General features: G+C 39.8%; 1 protein-coding gene across 3 annotated transcripts in view; it reads left to right on the forward strand.

Annotated features, from left to right (window-relative positions):
* The window catches only part of dennd1b (DENN/MADD domain containing 1B), a 131356-nt gene that overhangs the window by 65301 nt on the left and 46151 nt on the right, over positions 1-19904 (forward strand). For all 3 annotated transcript variants that reach the window (XM_055020310.1, XM_055020314.1, XM_055020322.1), the window contains 3 exons: positions 9675-9775; positions 12400-12445; positions 15259-15360. In XM_055020310.1, coding sequence (XP_054876285.1) covers positions 9675-9775; positions 12400-12445; positions 15259-15360 — 249 coding nt within the window. The remainder of the gene's footprint in view (positions 1-9674; positions 9776-12399; positions 12446-15258; positions 15361-19904) is intronic.

The raw sequence follows: 19904 nt of genomic DNA on the forward strand, positions 1-19904 counted from the left end.
GAGGAACTCTGTGTGTCCATCTCCCCCTCTTCTTCTCCCATGCTATCTTTGCAGCTGATGAGGCAGAGCCAAATGTTTATGACAGATTAGATGGGAGAGGGAAGTGATGTCATCCAACTTCTATTTGTATCTGTGGCTGAGAGGCTCCTGCCAACACAATCTACAAGTCTGCAGAAGGTTTAACAGCTGGGGGGCTTTGGTGGTGTTTGGCGCTGCGGGGAAGTGTTCCCAAGGTCTCTCTTCGGAGCTATAATCAGGAGGAGCTGCAAAGATTACCCACCCCTCTGAGAATTTCACCTGTCTCCCCCTCCTCGGCTCAGACCGGCTGCACCTCAGCTGAGGCGGCACCCTCTGCTGTGACACAAGCAGAACATGATGTAAATTATCAGACTCGGGGGAGGGGTGAGAGTGTTTTCCTTTTTAGCACAAAGATTGTGTGTGATTTAAAGCTTTCTGTAACTTGAAGACAAAGCACGCTTTTTGGTTTTATTGCAAATATATGCCTGCAGAATATTTTAGGAGACCTTTACCTCTGTAAGCCTTTCATCCTCCACAATTCCTCACCCAGTCGTCTATCCATCCATCTTCCTCAGGGAGAGGTGTTTTGGTTTGGTAGCTATGTATGTCAGGCGATGTAGTACAAAGGTATTTTCACGTCCCCAGTGGGATTACTCGCTGGCCTAGTGTTATTACTGCTCCTGTGATGCGTTATTTTTGCTGTTAGGATAGATTGACCTCGTAGTTCAAGCACAAATGGCTGCCATGATTCTTAAAACCAGCTAAGTGTATACATACGCACCTAACCGAAAATATCTCCACTCATTACCCGCGCCATTGTCATGTGATCAAACACCTTAAAGGATGAGAGACGTGTAATTGCTGTCAGAGTTTGGCACAGCATTATGTTAAAATGAGTGTTATCACTCATTGGATGGATGGGTTATATTTCTATAGTCTGATCTTGTGGATAGAAGACGTATAAAGAAGATATTGGGAGATATTGTTGGAAACATCGTTAGTTACATCCAGCTGCTTTCCACCACCTCCGCCTTTCCAGCCGAGCAGAAACACGGGATAGAAAGTGGGAAAAAAAAAAATCAGACACATCGCAGCTCATGTATTTATATATATTCTGCCTTCGTAAGGTGCTGCCTGTGTTAAAGCCCCCAGTGAACCCTGCATGTCAGTTTGTCGGTACATGGCTGCCACGTCTTGCAAGCAGCCGAAAGCAAAGGAATAAATCATGATCTTACATCCATGCGCCAGTTGACTTATTGCTGTTTTGTGACCAGAGGTGAATGGTACCGCTGTTTTTAAAAAGCCAGTTGGTAGTGGTGCAGGGGGCGGCAGCCAGCCGTGTGTGCAGCCTTGTCATAGGCCCGTATAATAGGGGTGCATCGGCCCTTCTTCTAACTAGTCAGTAGGGAGGACCCCACCACCGCAGCCGCCGCCCCCACCCGTGTCTTTCATCTACCCAGCCTCCCCCTCCAGCCTCTGCCCTGCCTATCGGCCAGCGCCGGCTGACAGCAGCCCTCTCATCAGGCTGTCAGGCCTATGCTAACAAGGAGCTATCCATCTACCGTGCCCTAGAGTGCCAGCTGTCTCCTGGTTTCCAGCTTTTTTCCTCTGTTGTTCCTCTTCTCTCTCTCGCTGACTTCCCTTTGCCTCTCCCGGCTCTCGCTGTGTTAGTTATACTTTCCCTGTGACATATTATTTTCTGTCCATCTGTCTCTCACTCTCTCGCTACACCTCTTTCTTTCTGACATCGCCTCCCTCTTCCTGGGAGTCCTAATGTGTCCTTCAGTTGTTGGGCAACTGCAGAACATTGGAACATTCTCCCCCTGAATCCCCCTCCCTCAGTACCTTCCTCTGCTTGTCCTCGATAAACTTCCCCTTCCTCATGTGTCCTGTGTGTTGCTGGTGGGACTGTAAATGTGCATGTGTTTTTCCTTGAACAGGGGACACTGGGGTACACTGAGCCTCACATTGTTTCTAGGAAATGATAAAAAACACTGATTATGTGACCAAATAGTTAGGAGGAAGGCATCATTTATTCAAGTGTGTGAAAGTAAGAACCTCATGGGTAAAGCGGTTAGACTTTGATGTCTTAAAGTGGAAATACTATGTGTTTTCCATCAAAATCAAGTAACTTTTAGCATTAGTTTTTATAAAAATTACATTTGATATATATATATATATCAAATATGGCTTGAAAGAAATGTAACTTTGTAATGTAATGCCTTGAAATTGAACCTCTGTCTTTAAAAACTGCTCTTTCTGAAACTCCCCCTTCAGGAAGTCATCAAAATCCTCTATTAACTTTTTAATAAGCACTGAGAAGTATTTTACATAAAGAGTTCAGTGGATGCCCAGTCTCACCAGGTGTTTGCTAATTGCTGTTAGCTAGTCTGAAGGAGCTGAGTGGGGGCAGCTGTGTGGGAGAGCTGTTTTTTGAAGAGTAAGCGATGAGATGCGTATCGAAGGCAGCCCTCGGTTCATCCAGGTGTTTTGCATAGCTGATTAGCCGCTAGCATGATGTTGATCTTCAACTTGCCAAGGATTCAGTTCGAGTTCTTGGGGTTGAGTTAGAGAAGAGGATTATATATGTGTTTTAGGGGATACAGTTCAACTTACCCCACACCTACGCTCAACTTACCCTATACATGGGTAAGTTGAATCATGAAACAACTTTTTTTAACATGCTATATTGTCAAAACTGTTATGTTTCTGATTGTTTGAAGATATGCACAACATTGTGAAATATATGTGGACATACAAGTTAGAGACCAAACTAAAGTTGCCTTTGTTTAATGATCCTGAGTATGAAAAATGGCTCATCTTACTACAGTCTCCCCTATTTGCTCTTGCAGGTGTTTGTGTTTGCCTCTCATGCCTTCTGTCTTCCTGTGTGGGAGGCCTGGTGTTGGTGGCTACATGCGCCGCCCTGGATGCCCTCTACTTCTTTCCCAGTGCTATATACCCATGTATGTGCCCTTACGAGGCTTGACATCAACGTTTGTCAACACGGTGGAAAGCAGAACATGCATAATTGGTGACTTAGTGCATAGGAGAAGAGAGGGAAGGGCCAACGCAGCGATAAAGTAACAAGATAAATGACGAAGAAGAGGAAAATGTAACTAATACTAAGAACCAGAGCGGCTATACGGCCCTTTTTTATTCTTTTTTTTTCTAAATTTACCAGTCAGACTGGATGTAGACCATCTTTGAAAATCAGTTTTATAGTTTTCCCACAGATGATGATTAGGCCATTCGATCACATAAATATGCTTCAGTCTTATCAATTCCATTGTAATTCTGGGTTTTAATAGTTTTATTTCCAAGATTGTCCCTTATTTACCATCTTACCATCAACTTTAACCAGCTAACACTGTCACCGCAATGTTTCACAGTGGGCATATGCGAAGGGTCATTTAGTTTTTCTTCGCACATTGTTTTGCACTTTCTTCCTCATCTGCTGTTTCCCTTATGTGAACTCTTGAATTTCTCTTAACAATTCAGCTTTGCTGCCACCAAAGCCAGATTTGTGATGTGTATGTCCTGCTAACAGATTCTTTCCCCACATAATTGTCCTCTTGAATGTGTCCCTGATAAAGATTCTGCATTTAGGTACGTCAGAGTAAACAGGAATGAAAATAAGTGCGCACAGTTTTAAAAGCCATCTATTATTTTCTTTTGACTTCACAATGTAGCCCAACAAAATGTATGGAAGTATGTAATGGTAATGTGATGAGATGTGAAAACCTTCAGTTCATATAAATATTTTTGCAAGGCACTGCAGGACTGGTTTTGGCAAATGTGTGGGGATAGAGTTGGAAGTAAAAGGCTAGTTGAGGGGAAATGAGCGTTTAAAGCTGGTGTGAGAAGGTCAAGAGCAGCTATGTTGATACCGTTCCTCCTGTCAAATTAAATTATACCGCCTGGAGCAGCAGCCGGTTTCTTCCGCAATCTGTTTCTTTACAGTCGAACAAGTCCAGTAAGATACTTCAGGATGGAAAAGCAGAGTATATTTTATAGCTTTAAAGTCTGCTTTATTGTTTATCCCAAAATATATGAATGAGATTCAGCGATTTTTATGTTCCTTCAGCATCCAGTAAAGAATAATGATGTGGGTTGAACATGTATGCTGATATGTGAGCTGCATGAGTTTCATATATATATATTTTGGGATTTCCTCACATAGAGCAACATAAAATAACACTTAATTATGCATAATTAAGTGTTGCATAATGATGAAGGGAAATATAAAACTCATAAGTGTGGCTTGAAATTTTTAACCTCCTTTTACTCTGATGCTCCACAATAAATTAACAATCTGTACGTGTGTAGTTGAAAACTGAAACTCGGTTGACTTCTTCCACTTTCATGCTTTCACAGTCCCATAGCAAAACATGATGGTGGCAATGCCATGCTGTGGTGATCCTTTTTGTCAGCCAGGACAGTGAAACAGGAATCCTGGAAATAAATCTCTTGTATGCAAACTTTGAGACTGAGGTGAAGGTTCTCCTTCTAGTGCATCCCTAAACCTACAGCTGGAGCTGCAGTTTGTATCAAAGCATATTGATGTGTTAGAATGGCACAACCAAAGTCCAGACCTGAATCCAAATGAGAATCTGGGGCAGGGATGGGAAATTGACATTCACAGATGCTCTCTATCCAAGCTGACTGAGCTTGTGCTGTATTGTAAAATAAATAAATAAAAGTTATAGATGTGCAAGGCTGGTGGAGACATATCCCACAAAACATGTAGCTGTAACTGCAGCAAAATGTTGCTTTGCAAAGTATTGGCTCAGGGTGGCTGAATACATATGAACATTTATCAGATTTTTACTTTAAAAAACAGTTGTATCATTTCATTTCCATTTTACTGCAATGCTTCACTTTGCATTTATCTGTTTATGAAATCACAATAAAACACACTGAGGTTTGTGTTTGGGACGTGACAAAAAGGAAACAAAGTGAATGGTATGAATACTTGTGCATGGCATCAATAATAATTAATTGCTACACATACAGATTCACTTAACCTTTTGTTCATTGGTTTATGCAAGTATGTTTGGATGTAAAATTTTAGAAATATTACATATTTTTTCCCTGAAATGTTTTTTTCTTGCAAACATGAACTACATTCAATAACAAAGAAGAAAACAAGAGCTGCTGAAAATTGGAAAGAGATTTGATAACAGCCAAGATCGCTGATAACTGTGCAGAAATCTTTCTATTTGTTTTTAATGTAATATGCACTTATTTTCATTGCTTTAAGTGAATATTAATTAGTTTTATTTTTGTGTTAGAGCTTCACAATACATAGTTTTAATGTGTGGAACTTTACAAAAGACTGCTCGGATTTAAAACAATGATGAGTAAAGTTTCCAATAACGTACGGAAGCAAAACTTTATAAGATACTGAGCTGTTTGCTGCTTGCATCAATTGCAAAATTAGACTGATTTACGCCAAAGGTCTTTATGCTCAATTTCAGTCATTCATGCTGTTAATTAAACCCGACCGCAGTGAAACTTCTGTGTGAAAGATTTATGGCCCCAAATCGACCCACATGTGCAGAAGAATTACGATGACGTCACACAGCAGCGCGTTGTTTACGGAAGTAACATGCCATCTGTGGATCGATTTGAAAGTTTATTCAGCAAAGGAAGCCGATCGTATTGTTACAAGATCATAACACAAATTTAAAAAAGCAAAAAATTTTTGTGTAGCATTGACTACAACTTTTTTAGAGAAGTTTGATGAATGTATAGTAAGAGCCAGGGGTAAGAGTGGAGTGATGTGCTTCAGACTTCTATGTTCATATTCATAATTTTCATACATTGTTTACATCAATGACATGAAAGTCGGATAAAATACAACACTGTTCAGACTGAAGGTGCTTTGGAAACATGGTATATGTTTCCAAATTAATTCCACATATGAAAGTGGCACAGATTGACATTTTTTGGGGTGATTTGAGCTGCATTTGCCTATTGTGTGAATGTTACCTTAGAGTTTGAAGTTGACCAACTGGTGTCTGAATTCTCTGTTTTATTTTGGCTTCCGGTGTCAAAGTTTGCATTCATCTTCTTTATTCCTTCTTTCTTCACCAACTTTCCCCTCCTCACCCCCTCTCTGTTCTGTCTTTCTGTCCCTCCGTCTGTCCCCTTGCCCCCGTCCGTCCTTTAGTCTCACTGAATGGGTCTGCAGAAACCGCCGTTCGTTTGGCCACTTTCCTCCTAAGCCACAGCACACTAAAAAGCTCTCAGGGCAGAAGCAAAGACCTTGACTGCTTTTTGAAGCAGGCTGTCGCTGTATAATCGGTTAGCTTCTCTCAGCGGAGGGGGCAACACACACACACACACACACACATCTACACACACACACAGCATAAGAGGCAGGCAGCCCCTCATTACCGGGCAGAGCCCTGGTCCCCGAGGACTGGACCCAGCACCTAATCCTGTATTTGTTCTTGGGGACTGTATCTGTGATTCTCCATTGAATGGAATATTAAGCACCCAGGTCTTTTGTGGAGCGTGTAAGCCATTTGGCTCCACTCATCTATTATTTATCAGCCTGGCAAATATTTTATCAGCCTTAGCCTCTCATGACCCACTCTCATGTGAAGCTCTCCTCTAAATGAAGAAAAAACGGGGGGTTATTTTTTTTTTTCCTTTCAATTTATCTCCCATTTTACTTTTTGCCTCATTTGTTCTAAAACCTGGACAAGGACGCAGGGATTTGTATTAATCTTAGAGTTTTGAGAAGCAAATATGTGAACTATTCCTGTGGAGTTCCTTCCAACTTCCTTTATCTAAGGAAGCACACTGTTGCCTCCATTTCTTTGTAGATAACAAATAAAAGAGGAGCGTAATCTAGATTTGCGTTATAAATCATAATCCAAGTTTCGGACTCCCTTTCCCAGCCAGCTCCCCCGAGCCCAGCCACACAGGCTGTGCCGGAGCGAGACAGAGACAGAGAGAGAGAGAGACTTGTTTTCACTTTCAACCTGAGAGTAAATCATGCCAGTTGGGGGGCTCACCTTGAGGCCTAGTGGAGATAATTGGAGTTGGTTAGCGAGGTGTTCTGTGCCATTACCTCCTGGTACCAGCGAATGGCTGGGGCTTGTCTCGCACTCCCAGAGGAGGAATACACCCGCCTGTTGGCTCCTCACTCAGCGTACGTGTGTGTGTGTCTCAGCGTAGGTCCGCAGGCAGATCGGTGACCCCTCTTCATCACGATTTAATGGCCCCTTACTAGATGGAAGAAGGGTGTGATAGTTTTGATAGCCCTTCTTTTCGCCAAGCGCACTCAGTTCAGCTTATTAATATTCATTGCATTGATTTATTTTCAGAATTAACAAAAAAAAAAACAAAGTGTTTGCCAAGAAATTAATCCTGACAGGAGTGTGGCATTGTTGTTTCATTTTCAGACAGCAGGAAGCAGGCATATGCATATGCAGATACACAGAGCAAGACACCAATTAAATGTTGATTAAGTCTTAAGTATTGTGGGACTCTGTGTGTGAAAGACAATAAGAAAGAAAATCATTGCTTTTTGTTTGCCGGCTGATATGAAAAATGAATGCAGTTAAAACAAACAGAGGAGGGGCGGGGGGCTGGACGCACAAACACATGAATGCTTCTTTTCTTTCTGAGACGCCTGAGCTTCATCAGAGGGTGTATTTGGATGCCCCCCCCCCCCCCCCGCCCCCCTCTCTTCATCTTCATCTTTTTCTTCATCTCTTCCTCTGGCTGCGGTTGTTTTCTGCCATCGCGCTCTCCGGCTTTTGGCCGGTCAATTGTGACACTCTGCATGTCAGCGAGCAGGGGGGGTCTCCTGGTAGCTGTGCGTGTGTGATAGTGTGTGTCCGCTTCACACTTTGGCTGTGAAGCTGCAGCGGTATAACGGCGGCTGCTGCTGCGGGGGTCCCGGCGGTATTGGCCTAGCCCGCAGTCTCTCTTGGCTAACTCATGTTTCATTCTTTGGCAATTTGCCCTAATGAAGTCCCGCAGGAGCCCCTCAGACCTCTGTTCTCTTTCCATATTTAATCATGTTATTTTAATCTGGGGGATGAGCTAACGCCTCTGTCTCCTGCTGCGTCTCTCTGTGTATGCATGTGTGAGTGTGTGTGTGCTGCAGGTCATTACTATTGCTGAGTTTTTGTGACATGTCATGTCAGGAAAGGAGGGGGCCGCTTGCTTTAAGACAATGGGAGACGATGACTTTAATTCTGAGTGTAATATTGGTTTGACAATGTAAAAAGGCTTTTTGAAAAGCAATGTCATCTTTACATGATTGCGGCTCATTATTTGTTAAAAACGAGGTTAATTATTCCATTTTTTCCCCAGTCATTTCTCAGTTTTTCTCAGATTTTTATGGCTGCTGTCAGTGCTGTTTTTGCCTTTCTTTTGTTGTCTTTTTTGTGCAGGTCACAGCACAAACCCCTCTTCAATAGACATACTCTGACTTCATTATTTTCTCATTTTTAATAGAAAAACATTTTTTTAGACAAAAAATCAATACAGAGCACAACACTAATTAAAAAAAATGTGGCCTTACATTAGGTCAAAATATTTTCTCTATTTTATACCAATTTCTTTTCTCCTCTACTATCTTTTTCATCAGGGTCCAGGAAACATCCAGCCTGCTTGTTTAGGTTTTAATCTGTTTTTTTCCCCCCTGTTTTCTGTTTTGAGGGAATTAAATTTTGCCAATGATTTCTAAAAGTAATTGTGTCTCACACAATTTTTGTGAATGACTGCTGATTTGAGATTTGATCAGGCAACTGTCTCTGACTCCAAAGAACATGGCAATTTTCTGTCATACTGGCAATATTTTTCTAAGGTTTCCCTTAGAAAAATATATTTATTTATTTTATCTTAGTGAGACACTGCATTCAATAAAATATAAATGAAATGAATTAAAAAGGAAAGTTAAGTGGAAGGAAAAACTGGCCTAAAAAGAAACTGACGATCACAGTCTAGAGAGGACTCTAATGCCAAGCCCGCTCAAGAGTTCAGAGGAGAATCGTAAGGTCTGAAGTGCAGATTGAGTCAGTGTTTCAAGAGCAAAAGCACAAACATACCCAGGAAATGTGCTGAATTGGGCTAAGGAGAAAAAAAAACAAACAAGAAATTTATCTTTTCAGATGAAAGTAAATTTTGTTTTTACAGTAATTTGGAAATCAAAGTTCCCAGTCTGTAGGAGGGGAAAATAGCAATCAGTAAGTCCACATGCCTCATTGATGCAGTAATTCATGCTAAACGAGCCCAGATAAAGTATTAACTGCATAAAGTACAAACTTTTATTTCCCTTTTTAACTGATATTTTTGTCTGTAAAATATGTATTTCATTTGGTCTTCTGTAATGTTTTTGAATTTGGGGATTTCATTTGCAGAAAGCTGAAATCATCAAGACTCACAGAAAGAAAATGCTTGAATTGTGTTCATGTTGTTTCCCATTCTGAATGACAGATTAAAACAAACAATCAATGATATCATTATGTATTGAAATTATCATGCGAGTGCCTGAAATGAAAGCATGTTTTATTAGCCTAACTTTTGTAAGTAATAGTTGCTGTGGTTTTGTTGTGTTTGTAGCAGTGTGAAGACATTTCTCTGTATGTAAACTTGGGCTCACGGTGTCCCCTCCTGAATTCTGTCTGTAGTTAACTGCATGTGTCCACGGTGCAGCGGCTTTGCTCTTTCCGATGTACTGGCAGCACATCTTCATCCCGGTTCTGCCTCCGCATCTTCTGGACTACTGCTGGTAAGCCCGACAACCTCTAAAGCACAAACACAATCATTATCAACTTCAAGAAAATGTTTCTGCTACTATTTCTTTTTTTCCTTCTTTTTCCACCCTCTCCTCTTTGCTGTCCGCGCCTGATGCTGGACCTCGGCATGCAAATAGCCACACACACTGCGTCATGTGCAACAGTTAAGCATCAGTTTTAGCCACTAAGATCTCTGTGTTAGAGCGTTGCCACACATGTTCACACGTTCTCCCACTCAGTCTTTGTGTTTCTGCGCGTACGCCTTCTCCAGCACAGCTCCGCACATAATGAACGGACCAGATCACCTTATTCTATATTTTATGGCACGCTCTCATCATGGTTTGAACTCTCTGAGGGTTTCATTATCTCCCCTCCAACACAAATCCAACAAATCTGATTGGACTTGATTGAAACTGAACGGGGAGCAGAAGTAGTGTCTACAAAATCTGCATGGTTTCAGGTTAAATTTTTATCAGTGCAGACAGAGCGTACATGAGTTGACGTCAGCATGGTTGAATGGGATTGCTTGTACAGTGCAGAACATTTCCAGGAAGGACGGATCATCTCAGTGAAACTATTCTTCACTGACAGGGAAATGTGATTTCCATCACTCTGCAAAGACTCATCATTACCTTATTAAATGACGGGGTGTCCTCCGTTCCCTGATGCGATAACTAAATTACATTAGATGTTCTGTGTTCCTCTACATTACATCTGAAATTCTGCAAGTCAAAGCTGGGCATCCAATAAACACGACAGGCCTGGCTACTTGTTTTTACTCTGTCACTTAAAAGTGATTACAAGCTTTTGGTTTATAAATCACTCTGACCAGAAACACGCTAAAATAAAACACTGTAGGAACATCCAGAAGGCCGCTTCTTTTATTTATGATATTCTTACACGGGTAAGCGGTTTAAAGAGAAAAATTAAAACTTGCATTGAAAGCCAAAGTTTCAAAAAATAATAGTGAAAGTGAAAAAGACATTTTATAAATGCACTGATCTGAAAAAGCCAACAGTTTTTAATATTATTAAAAATGGATTTACATAATCTAATTCAAAAATTTAAACTCATGCATAACTTAAACCTTTTACACACAGAGTAATGTATTCCGATCTACTAGTTTTGAATATTAAGGTAATGAAAAAAACCAAAATTTTGCTTCTCAGAGAATAAGAATATTATTTTTGCAACCTATAAAAATGTTTCAAACTGAAAAACATCTTCATGTTCTGTACAGGGTATGCACATATTTATGGTTTGGGCTCCTTTTGCTGGACTTCAGCTCTTATACACTGTTGTTCGGTGTCTCTTCTTCCTCTTGATAATTAGGTCAGGTTAGCTTTGATGGCCAGTCAAACCCAAAGTTCCCAGTGTTGTGAAACCATATATTGGAGCTTTTGACTGTTCTTGCAGGTGCAAAAACCTTCTGGAAAATGGACACTGGTAAACATGACGAGCTTGAAAATGTCCTTTAAGATCTCCCACTTTGGGTTTGATAAAACACAGTGGACCAACACAAGCCAACAATCATGGCTCAAAAAAATCATTGTGGAAACTTCTAATCCCTTTATGACTTTATAAACCAATCACTGTCCTTTAGATTTCAGAGAACCTTTAAGATAAGTATAATCACACTTAGTGATACTGTTAATTATTGAGTTAAAACATAAAAAAGAGAATCTCAGAAATACTTCTTGGAATGCGTTCAGTCATTTACCGGCTGTCTCAGAGGAGATTCAAGTTGACTGATCAGCTTCCGTTGCTGTCTACGTTCTTAAACTCTGTTCTATTCACACATTAGTGACAGCAGTGTGTATTTTTCTGTAGAGGCAGGAAAAGGGAAACAGCACTTATTGCACCTGGATTCTATAAAAATATAAAAATAACTTCACTGTTCTGAGGGCCTTGGATATAAAAAGGCTTTCTGTTGCCTGTGACATTATCATGTTATGACATCCTGATATAGAAATGAATCTACACTTCAGATTATTTTTCAGTGCATGTTTAGTATTTTGTTCTGTGTTAAGTATTGGCTTAACGTAAATTGTCTTCTTTTTTTATGTTTTGTATCTTCAGTTGATCAGTCTGGATTATCAGACATGTTTTTCTCACAGATTAGTGTATAAATATGCACTAATCAATGATACAAGACAAAGACTCAATAATATACTGTAGAATTTGATTTTTTTTCTTTTTAATTAAACTTTAACACTTTTTATCTGTAAAAACATTAACCAGCATGTAGTTGGAAAAGTTTAATCATATCCTTTGAAGTATAAATAGGATTAATCTATTCTCCCATTTTTTGTTGCTTTAAAATCTGCTACTTCTATTAAAGAACCTGCAGTATAATCTGTTTTTATCTTTTATATCTTATTGTCCTTAGCAAGACTTGGTCAAATCTAAAAGAAAACAGGAAACTGGTATGTGCCTGGAAAAATCAGTGCATGTCTTATTCATGAATTTTGGAAAAAAGCAACAGATCCATATAGTGAAGACACTTAAATATTTAGTGACTTAAATTAGTATAAAATGACTGAAAGGTAGATGCTATTTTCCAATTAAACATTGCATCTGTATACTAACCGATGTCTTGTACTTCCTACTTCCTCAGTGCTCCAATGCCATACTTCGTGGGAGTTCACTATAGTCTGCTTGAGGTATGTCACCTGATTAGTTTATCCATGCATGTGCTACAAATGTTGATGTAAAAAAAATCAAGATGCTCCCTGAATGTCCTGTGTTTTGAAACCAGGGTTTGAAATGTGTAAACTATGAAGACCGATTGTGGTTACTCATTGCTAATCCAGATGTTTTATTGAAATTTGGTGTCGCACACAAATGACGACTCAATTCTGAGTTTGTCGAATATTTAAGAGTTAATTCATCATAAATTAAACAATGCGACTTTTAAAAATCCCAACTTTTTACACTTTCACATCTTTTCCTTTTTTCTTTCTTTTTTTTTGTCTGTTTCTGCTCTGTCTACTGAACCTACTGTGCCTTTGCTTCTGAACCAGAAGTACAGAAGGCAGAGACAGAAAGGCAGAAAAAGCATCTGCAAACAAAGAGCTTTTCTTCTTCATTGTTAAACCCTGTGTTGGTTGGGGAGCAGGCCGTCATCAGTGCAACTGTTTCATGTGAACGCATGACGCAAGAGCCCACACATTTTTGCACTCGTGTGTGAGCGTTAGTTTCTAGGTGTGTGCGTGTGCGTGCATGTGTAATTGCCTATAATGCTATGCACACATGTGTTTGCGTGCATGCGTGTGCATTTGTGTGTGTGTGATACTTGTATGACAGTTGCGGCAGTGGCAGTATTTATCACACTCTGCATCCGTGACAGACCTTCTTTCCGCCACTACATAATTAGTCCAGATCAGCATGTGAACCTCCGCTGCACAGGCTGTCACAAAAGTGACAAACTAGAAATTCACACACTATGCTGCCTCCCACCCCACTCACACACACACAGACACACACCACACCTGCCCATATCCTTCCTGCACCACACTGAAATAATTGTTGAATTTGTCGCCATCAGGATGCGCACGGCACAGCACAGCATCGCTGGGTTGTTGTTGATGCATGATGTTTCTGGTTCTGTGGAACGCGCGCTTAGAGTCCAAATGTTTCCTCTCAGCCCCATTCTTCATTTTCCATGTGTGTGTTATAGTAAAGGTGGTCTACTTTATTTTTTTTTTCCTCCTTTCGCAATTTTTTATTGTTAATTATCAAGCCATGTAAGACTTTCTCTGTAGTGCTTGAAATAGAAAACAAATTCTTTATTTGTGCACAAAGCCTTGGTCCATTAAACTGATTCTGATTCTTAATTTAGTTTGCAACAAAATTTAGGTGAAAGTTGTCTTCAATAAACTGAAGTTTTTTTTCCACTTTACAGGTTTGTTTCTTTCTGTTTTCTTCAATATTTTAGCTCATCAAACATATTTAAACAAATGCAAAATGCAGTTTTGAAATTTGAATAACTAAAACAGAATCTCTGTCACCCAAATCTGACAAACGGTTGTGCTAACTGGGTAGTCTTGCAGCCTACTCCTCTTTGCAGAAGTCTTTTAATTCTGCCACTTTTTGAGCATGAACATTTGTTAGCATCTAAATCTGTGTATTTTTATTCTTTCTTTGAGATTTTCAGGGATTTTTATGGTAGCATATTTTGGATCATTGTCCTGTTCTTATCACACTTGACTTTAAGGTGACAAGCTAATGCAGAGAAACATTCTCCTTCAAAAAACAAAGCAAAAATCAAACTAACCCCACTATGTTTCACTGTAGGTATAATGTTCTTCTCTCAAGTTAGTTTTTTTCCCAGGATGCAACACTTCCCAAAAGGTCCCTTGTTTTCTCAACAAATCACAGATCATTATCTTTTCAATCCTCAAGATCTTTGTTTGCGTATGTTGTATAGGTCAAAGTGTCATTTTGACCTTCCAACTCGTCCTCAACATTGACTCTTACTAAACCTTAGACATGGTGTTTCAACCTTTTTCAGACTGATAGATGTCAATGTCTCCTCTGCTTTTGAAAGTGATCAAGATCAGGACACGATGCGTTGTTCTTCCTGATCGATTAGCCAATAGATTAAGTAACTTGTGTAGCTGTAGCAGGAAACAGAAAATATGGGCAATCTCATGTAGTTTATTCACTAACAGTGAGGGATTTATGGCTATTTTTCCTTTTGACAAATTAAATTATCTTTTGGAAATTTAGGATGAATTGACTTCTGTCATTTTTCTTTGATATGAAAATATGAACATTTAGTTGCGATTAATACATAACAGCATCGAACAGACCTTAATGTAGAATTATGTCGTTTAAGAAGAGCTTTGGACATTTTAGACACAAATTTTTGTTGTAATAGAAGAAAACTTATAAATGATCTATTATTAGTTCTGCTAAAGTTAAGAACACTTTAACAGTTCTAGTTTCAGATTTTTGCAATTTTTGATGTGTTATTAAAAACATTTTTTGTTCTATAAATTGCTGACGAGATTTATCCAAAATTATCCCCCAAAAGTGGCAACTTTAAGTATTTATTTAATAATACAGATTGTCAAAATTTGAGGAATGCTTCTTTTATAACATGAAGTAAGAATAAACAAGTTCATAAAATAATAACTTTACAACACAGTATTTCACGATTCAGCTTGAAAAATATTTTTTTTTGTGCCAGAAAACCCCCGATTTGTTGCAATAATCTGCATTTTCCATCCCAGCTTTCATGTGTCTCAGAAAGTTCTCCCAGCCGTCTTTCCCTTCGCTGTTTGTTTCAGGTGATCACAGAATCATTCCTCATTAAGTCGAGTTTTGCATGCTTGCGCTGTGACTCAACAGACAGTGGAATAAGACAGACACACGCAGATCCAGTCGCTGTGTTTTTCCAAACTCGATATATTATGAAGTTTTCACTCTGTCCACAGCTGCTGTAGATCACACTGAACATTTTGTCTTTCAGAGGGTACGCAGTCGATCACTGGAGGATGTGGTCATTCTGAATGTGGACACAAACACCCTGGAGACCCCGTTTGATGACCTGCACAACCTACCCAGCGATGTGGTGAGAAACACACAACCGTCTCCAACATCTCAGCCTTTTATTGTGTCATTCCACATGCTACACATCAAGGTTATTTTCCCTCTCTCCTTCCGACGTAATCTCGCTCTCACATCTCTGCCCACACGTGCACGCAGATCCGCGCACACACCCACATCCAGAAACTTGTCAAAGTACAGCTCTGTCCCCTCCCCACATCATTAATGACTGCAGCTCTGGCTTCTCAGATTGTGGCTGTCTAAAGTAAACTCCCGTCGCGTCGTATGACGCTTGAAGGCAAACAGCATTCCCCGACCATCAGAGGCATGTGGGAAAATGTGAAACTCCCTTCCCTTCATCTTCATCCATTCTAATCATTATTTCACAAAGTCTTGCGTTGCTGCCTGCCCACTGGCACGTTTCTGAGAGATAGGGGGAGGGAACGAGGCAGAGGAAAGAAAAGAAAAGGCAGAGATGGGTGATTTTGTAGGGGGGGAGAGAGTGGGTAGAAAGGGTCCAATTACCAGTGTGGGCAGTGAAGCCACCTGCCAGCGCATCGTCTCTTTAATTAATGGAGCGCTGACGCTGGTCAGTGCTACAGGAAGCATCGCCGTGGCGTCAGGGTCACTCACTCTTTTACACACACATCCGCAGCCACAAGGAAACAACACATGCGCTTGTCTCCCCTGTCTTGGTGGAAGCAGGAATCTGTTTGTTTAGTTGGTCTTCACAGTGTGTGTATTAAAGCTCCTCTGTGAGGCGCTGGGATCCCAGCTGAGGCGGTGGATGCACTATTACCCACGCTGCTAACAGCATATGCTCAGGTTCCACTGCCTACTGGACTCCTTCCCCCAGCAGCACTACATAATTCAACCCACTGCCCAGCAGACCCCAGACCTGATCACACTCCCACACTTCTCTGGTTCTCCTGATTTAGCACTGCTCTGCCAACATTGACTGCTAGCGCGTACGAACGTCTCTTTACCTCGTGAGTTCTTTTCTCCACTTTATAACATTTTCTGCCGACTTTCAGTCCTGCCTGCCTGCCTGCCTTATTGTTTCCCCGGCTGCTCGGGTTTCATGGCACCTGTCTGCCTACGTGTCTCTCTCGCAGTACTTCCCGCCAACCTGGACGTCTCTTGCACCCGCTGTTTGCTTTCTCATACTTCTCTGCCTGTGTGCCTGTCTGGCTGCAGTACCGTCTTCTCACTTCCTGCCTGCTCGCTTCTCTGCACCTGGGGACTAAAGCCCTAAATTAAATTGCAAACTGAGTTTGTCATAAAAAGAGTGGAGGCTTTTGAAAAGCGACAGAAGCAGAGAGAAAAGCCTTTGTCTTTTTTGCCGTGTGATAAATTAAGTGGCAGGCTCAGTGCCTTTTTCGCTTTGATCCCCTGCTCACCAATTTTTCTTGACTAATGACAGAACATAGCTCGCATATCATGTCAAATTACAGCACCTGAAACAGAAACTTTGCTGGCATTAATATATTTATCAGAACAAATTGTTGTTGTTGTTTTTTATTCCCATACAAGTTTTTTTCTCTCCCTCCTGTCTCCTCTTATCTACTCACAGAGGCTAGTAGATTAATAACAAAGCGAGCAGGTACTAATTGAGTGGAATTCCAGGTCTCTTGTTCGTTAGCTTGTTAGTGATGAGGACATGCCACATGGCATTTGATGTTAGTGTTTCCACACATGGAGATGTTACAGGCATTGTGCTGTTTGCTGAACTGGGGCCTGATTTTCTGATTAATGCCGAGCGCTTCTCTGTCTCCGCGTCGTTTCGTAGCTATTAAAAACCGCATTTTATTTCTCTCCAGTTCTCATTGTAACACCGGCTACTTAACACGCCAGTTTATTCAGAGTGAAGCCCCGGCCCTGAGACCTAAGGAGTCGCAGCGATCCTCACTCGCAAACCCCCCGTGTCACTTTCTAAGAATATATGCAGCACGACATGAATTAAAAGGTAAAGGCTACAGGCAAAATGTGTCTGTGTTTTAGGTCCAACTGTGATGGAAAACAAAACACCTCTGATGTTGATTTAAACAAACCTTTAGAGATCCTTGTAATTATGGCAGCGCAGGCTGTGAGCACATGTGGGCTTGGTTAGGCGGCCCGGCTGACCAGTGGCCGTGCTTTTAGCAGGTTCAGAGTTCACAGTTGTCCTGAATTAGCCGCTCCCTTTCAGACGGGACCCCTAGCCCAGCTCCACAAGTGCCCGCCCCATAACGGCCTTTTCTCACAGTTTCACACATAATATTTCACATTTATTGACTATTACAAATACTAGTAAGCTGGTAGCGGTTCCGTTTTGCAAAGGAAGGATAGATCTATTGAGAGAGTAATTATTAAGGGGCGCAAAAGGAAGCTGTGATCTTCTGAAATTAACTTTGGGAATTAAATTACTGATTTATTAATATTATTGTTATCTGAACTCATTCAGTTAAAAAGAACATATCCAAGAGGAGCAGGAGGAAGCTAAATTATTCTTACATCCAACCCGTTCTACTGACTTCCTTTTTTTTATTTCCTGTTTGCTTTTGTTATTTTAATCACATTTATACATGTGCATACCATACATAACTTAATTTCTACAGAGATTTTTCCATTGGTTATTGAGAAGGGTATGAATAATTTTCAACATTAAATTTTTTATATAAAATGTAAATAAAAACATGAGTTTATTTTGAAAAATAAAATTTCCTTTTAGATGGTTTCTCCATAGGTTTGTCTAATATCAGGTACAACTTCTTGGTTAAATGATATTAATTTTAAATCTAAAACTGTCAGGAGTATTAACACTTCTAAACATCCTCATTTAGCTATTCTGTGCTGCATATTTACTAACTATGAAAACCATTGTGACTTTTGGGGGGCAAAGCCCAGTAGTAATGCGGTGGAGCCTCTTTTGCCAAGTTAGCTGTTAGCTTTAGATGTTTGGTGTGAATTAAGTTGAGGGTTTGGAATATACTGGCAATGTTTGGGGTTAGCTTAAGTGTTTTGAGTTATGCATAAATGAAGTACCTAAAATAAACAGAAACCAATGCTGCTTCCTAATATGGATAGAAATACAAACGTGTGTGTGTATAAATCTATATTCCTACACACTGTAAAACAGTTTAATCAAACGAGCGTCATTTAGAGTCTGCAGTTCATCCATTCTGCATTTCAACGCCACATCTAGATTAATTGAAGTTTTTTACACAATATCCTCCATCTCTACTGTATATGGACCAGTGTCCATATACAGTAAGAGCAGTGTCCATTATTTTATACGAAGTGAGTTTGAATATTTTCTGTCTTAATAACTATTATTACTTGATTTCTATGAACAGGTTTTGACGATGCTTTTTTTCTGCAACTTGTTAGTGATCATAGTTGATTTATAAGTACTGCTTCTCAGTTCAAATACAGTTAAACAAGTAGACGCTTTGTTTGAAGTGATTTGTGGTACTGAATGTGCTTTATTTTATTTACTAGACATATGCTCCTTGATCTTAATATTTTATATGTGATGAATAACATAAACTGTGTTGTACTTTATTATAGCCAAAGCACCTTTTTATTTTGTACATTTCCGAGTATGTTCCATATACAGCAGCTCTTTCTTTTAAACCAGATCAAAAAAATACTTTGATCTGTAAGCGTTAAAATATTTCTTACTGTTGGAACTCTACAAATTTATTTATTTTTTTTCTTATTTAAATAAAAAAAAATCTTGGACACAAAGCCCCGAGGAACACCAAATGAACTTTAATAGGAAATGGTGTCAAATAATCCAAAGATTCTGCACTTTACTGTTTTTGCGCTACAGTTATTCAACGTACAACGCCAGGCTTTGAGATAAAAAGTGAAATAACAATGTGCATATCTGATAATAGTTAAAGGTCAGCCATGCAGATTCTTTAATGTTCTCTTTATTGTGTGAACAGCAGTGTAGAGCTAGGGTAGTCTTTGTTCTCTTTTTTGAATCGCTGTTTTTTCCACAATTATTTGAATAAATTGTTGGGAGAAAATAGAGCATTCTTTAAACTTGGGATTATGTGTTTTAGCAGTCCTTTGCATTCCTGAAAACTCGTGAAGTTCAACCAAAAGTTGCAATAGTTCCCTACTTTTTTTAATCTTTGTGACACCATGCTTTGTCAGTAAAATCAGTGTGTTGACAAGCACGCTAAGAAGAAATACTCAATAAAACAAAAAAGATCAAGGTATTTTTGTTGCTTTTTGTAAGATCCACATCTCCTCTCCCAACTGGAGACTGATAAAGTTATAATTGACTTTTGGTTGGTGAAGTTGTTTACCTCGCTAGTCATTAAAACTATCCAAGAATAGCAAATTAGGAGTCGGTTAATTCTGAAAACAAACAGCGTGTGACTGAATGAGGTTTTTATTTGATTCTGGCAATTGATCTCAAACCAATGACAGATTTTTTTTCATGTATTATTCTTTCTGTGGCACACATTCAAGTTGAGGATCTACAATGCAGCTTATATCTTTATTTTCAGATGCTCCCTCTCTCTCCCTCTTTCTCACACATCACAAACCTAATTCCTTCTATTCTCCTCCTCT

The sequence above is a fragment of the Poeciliopsis prolifica genome, unplaced genomic scaffold (assembly GCF_027474105.1).
Source record: "Poeciliopsis prolifica strain line A6 unplaced genomic scaffold, Auburn_PproV2 SCAFFOLD002, whole genome shotgun sequence".
Lineage (NCBI taxonomy): Eukaryota > Metazoa > Chordata > Actinopteri > Cyprinodontiformes > Poeciliidae > Poeciliopsis > Poeciliopsis prolifica.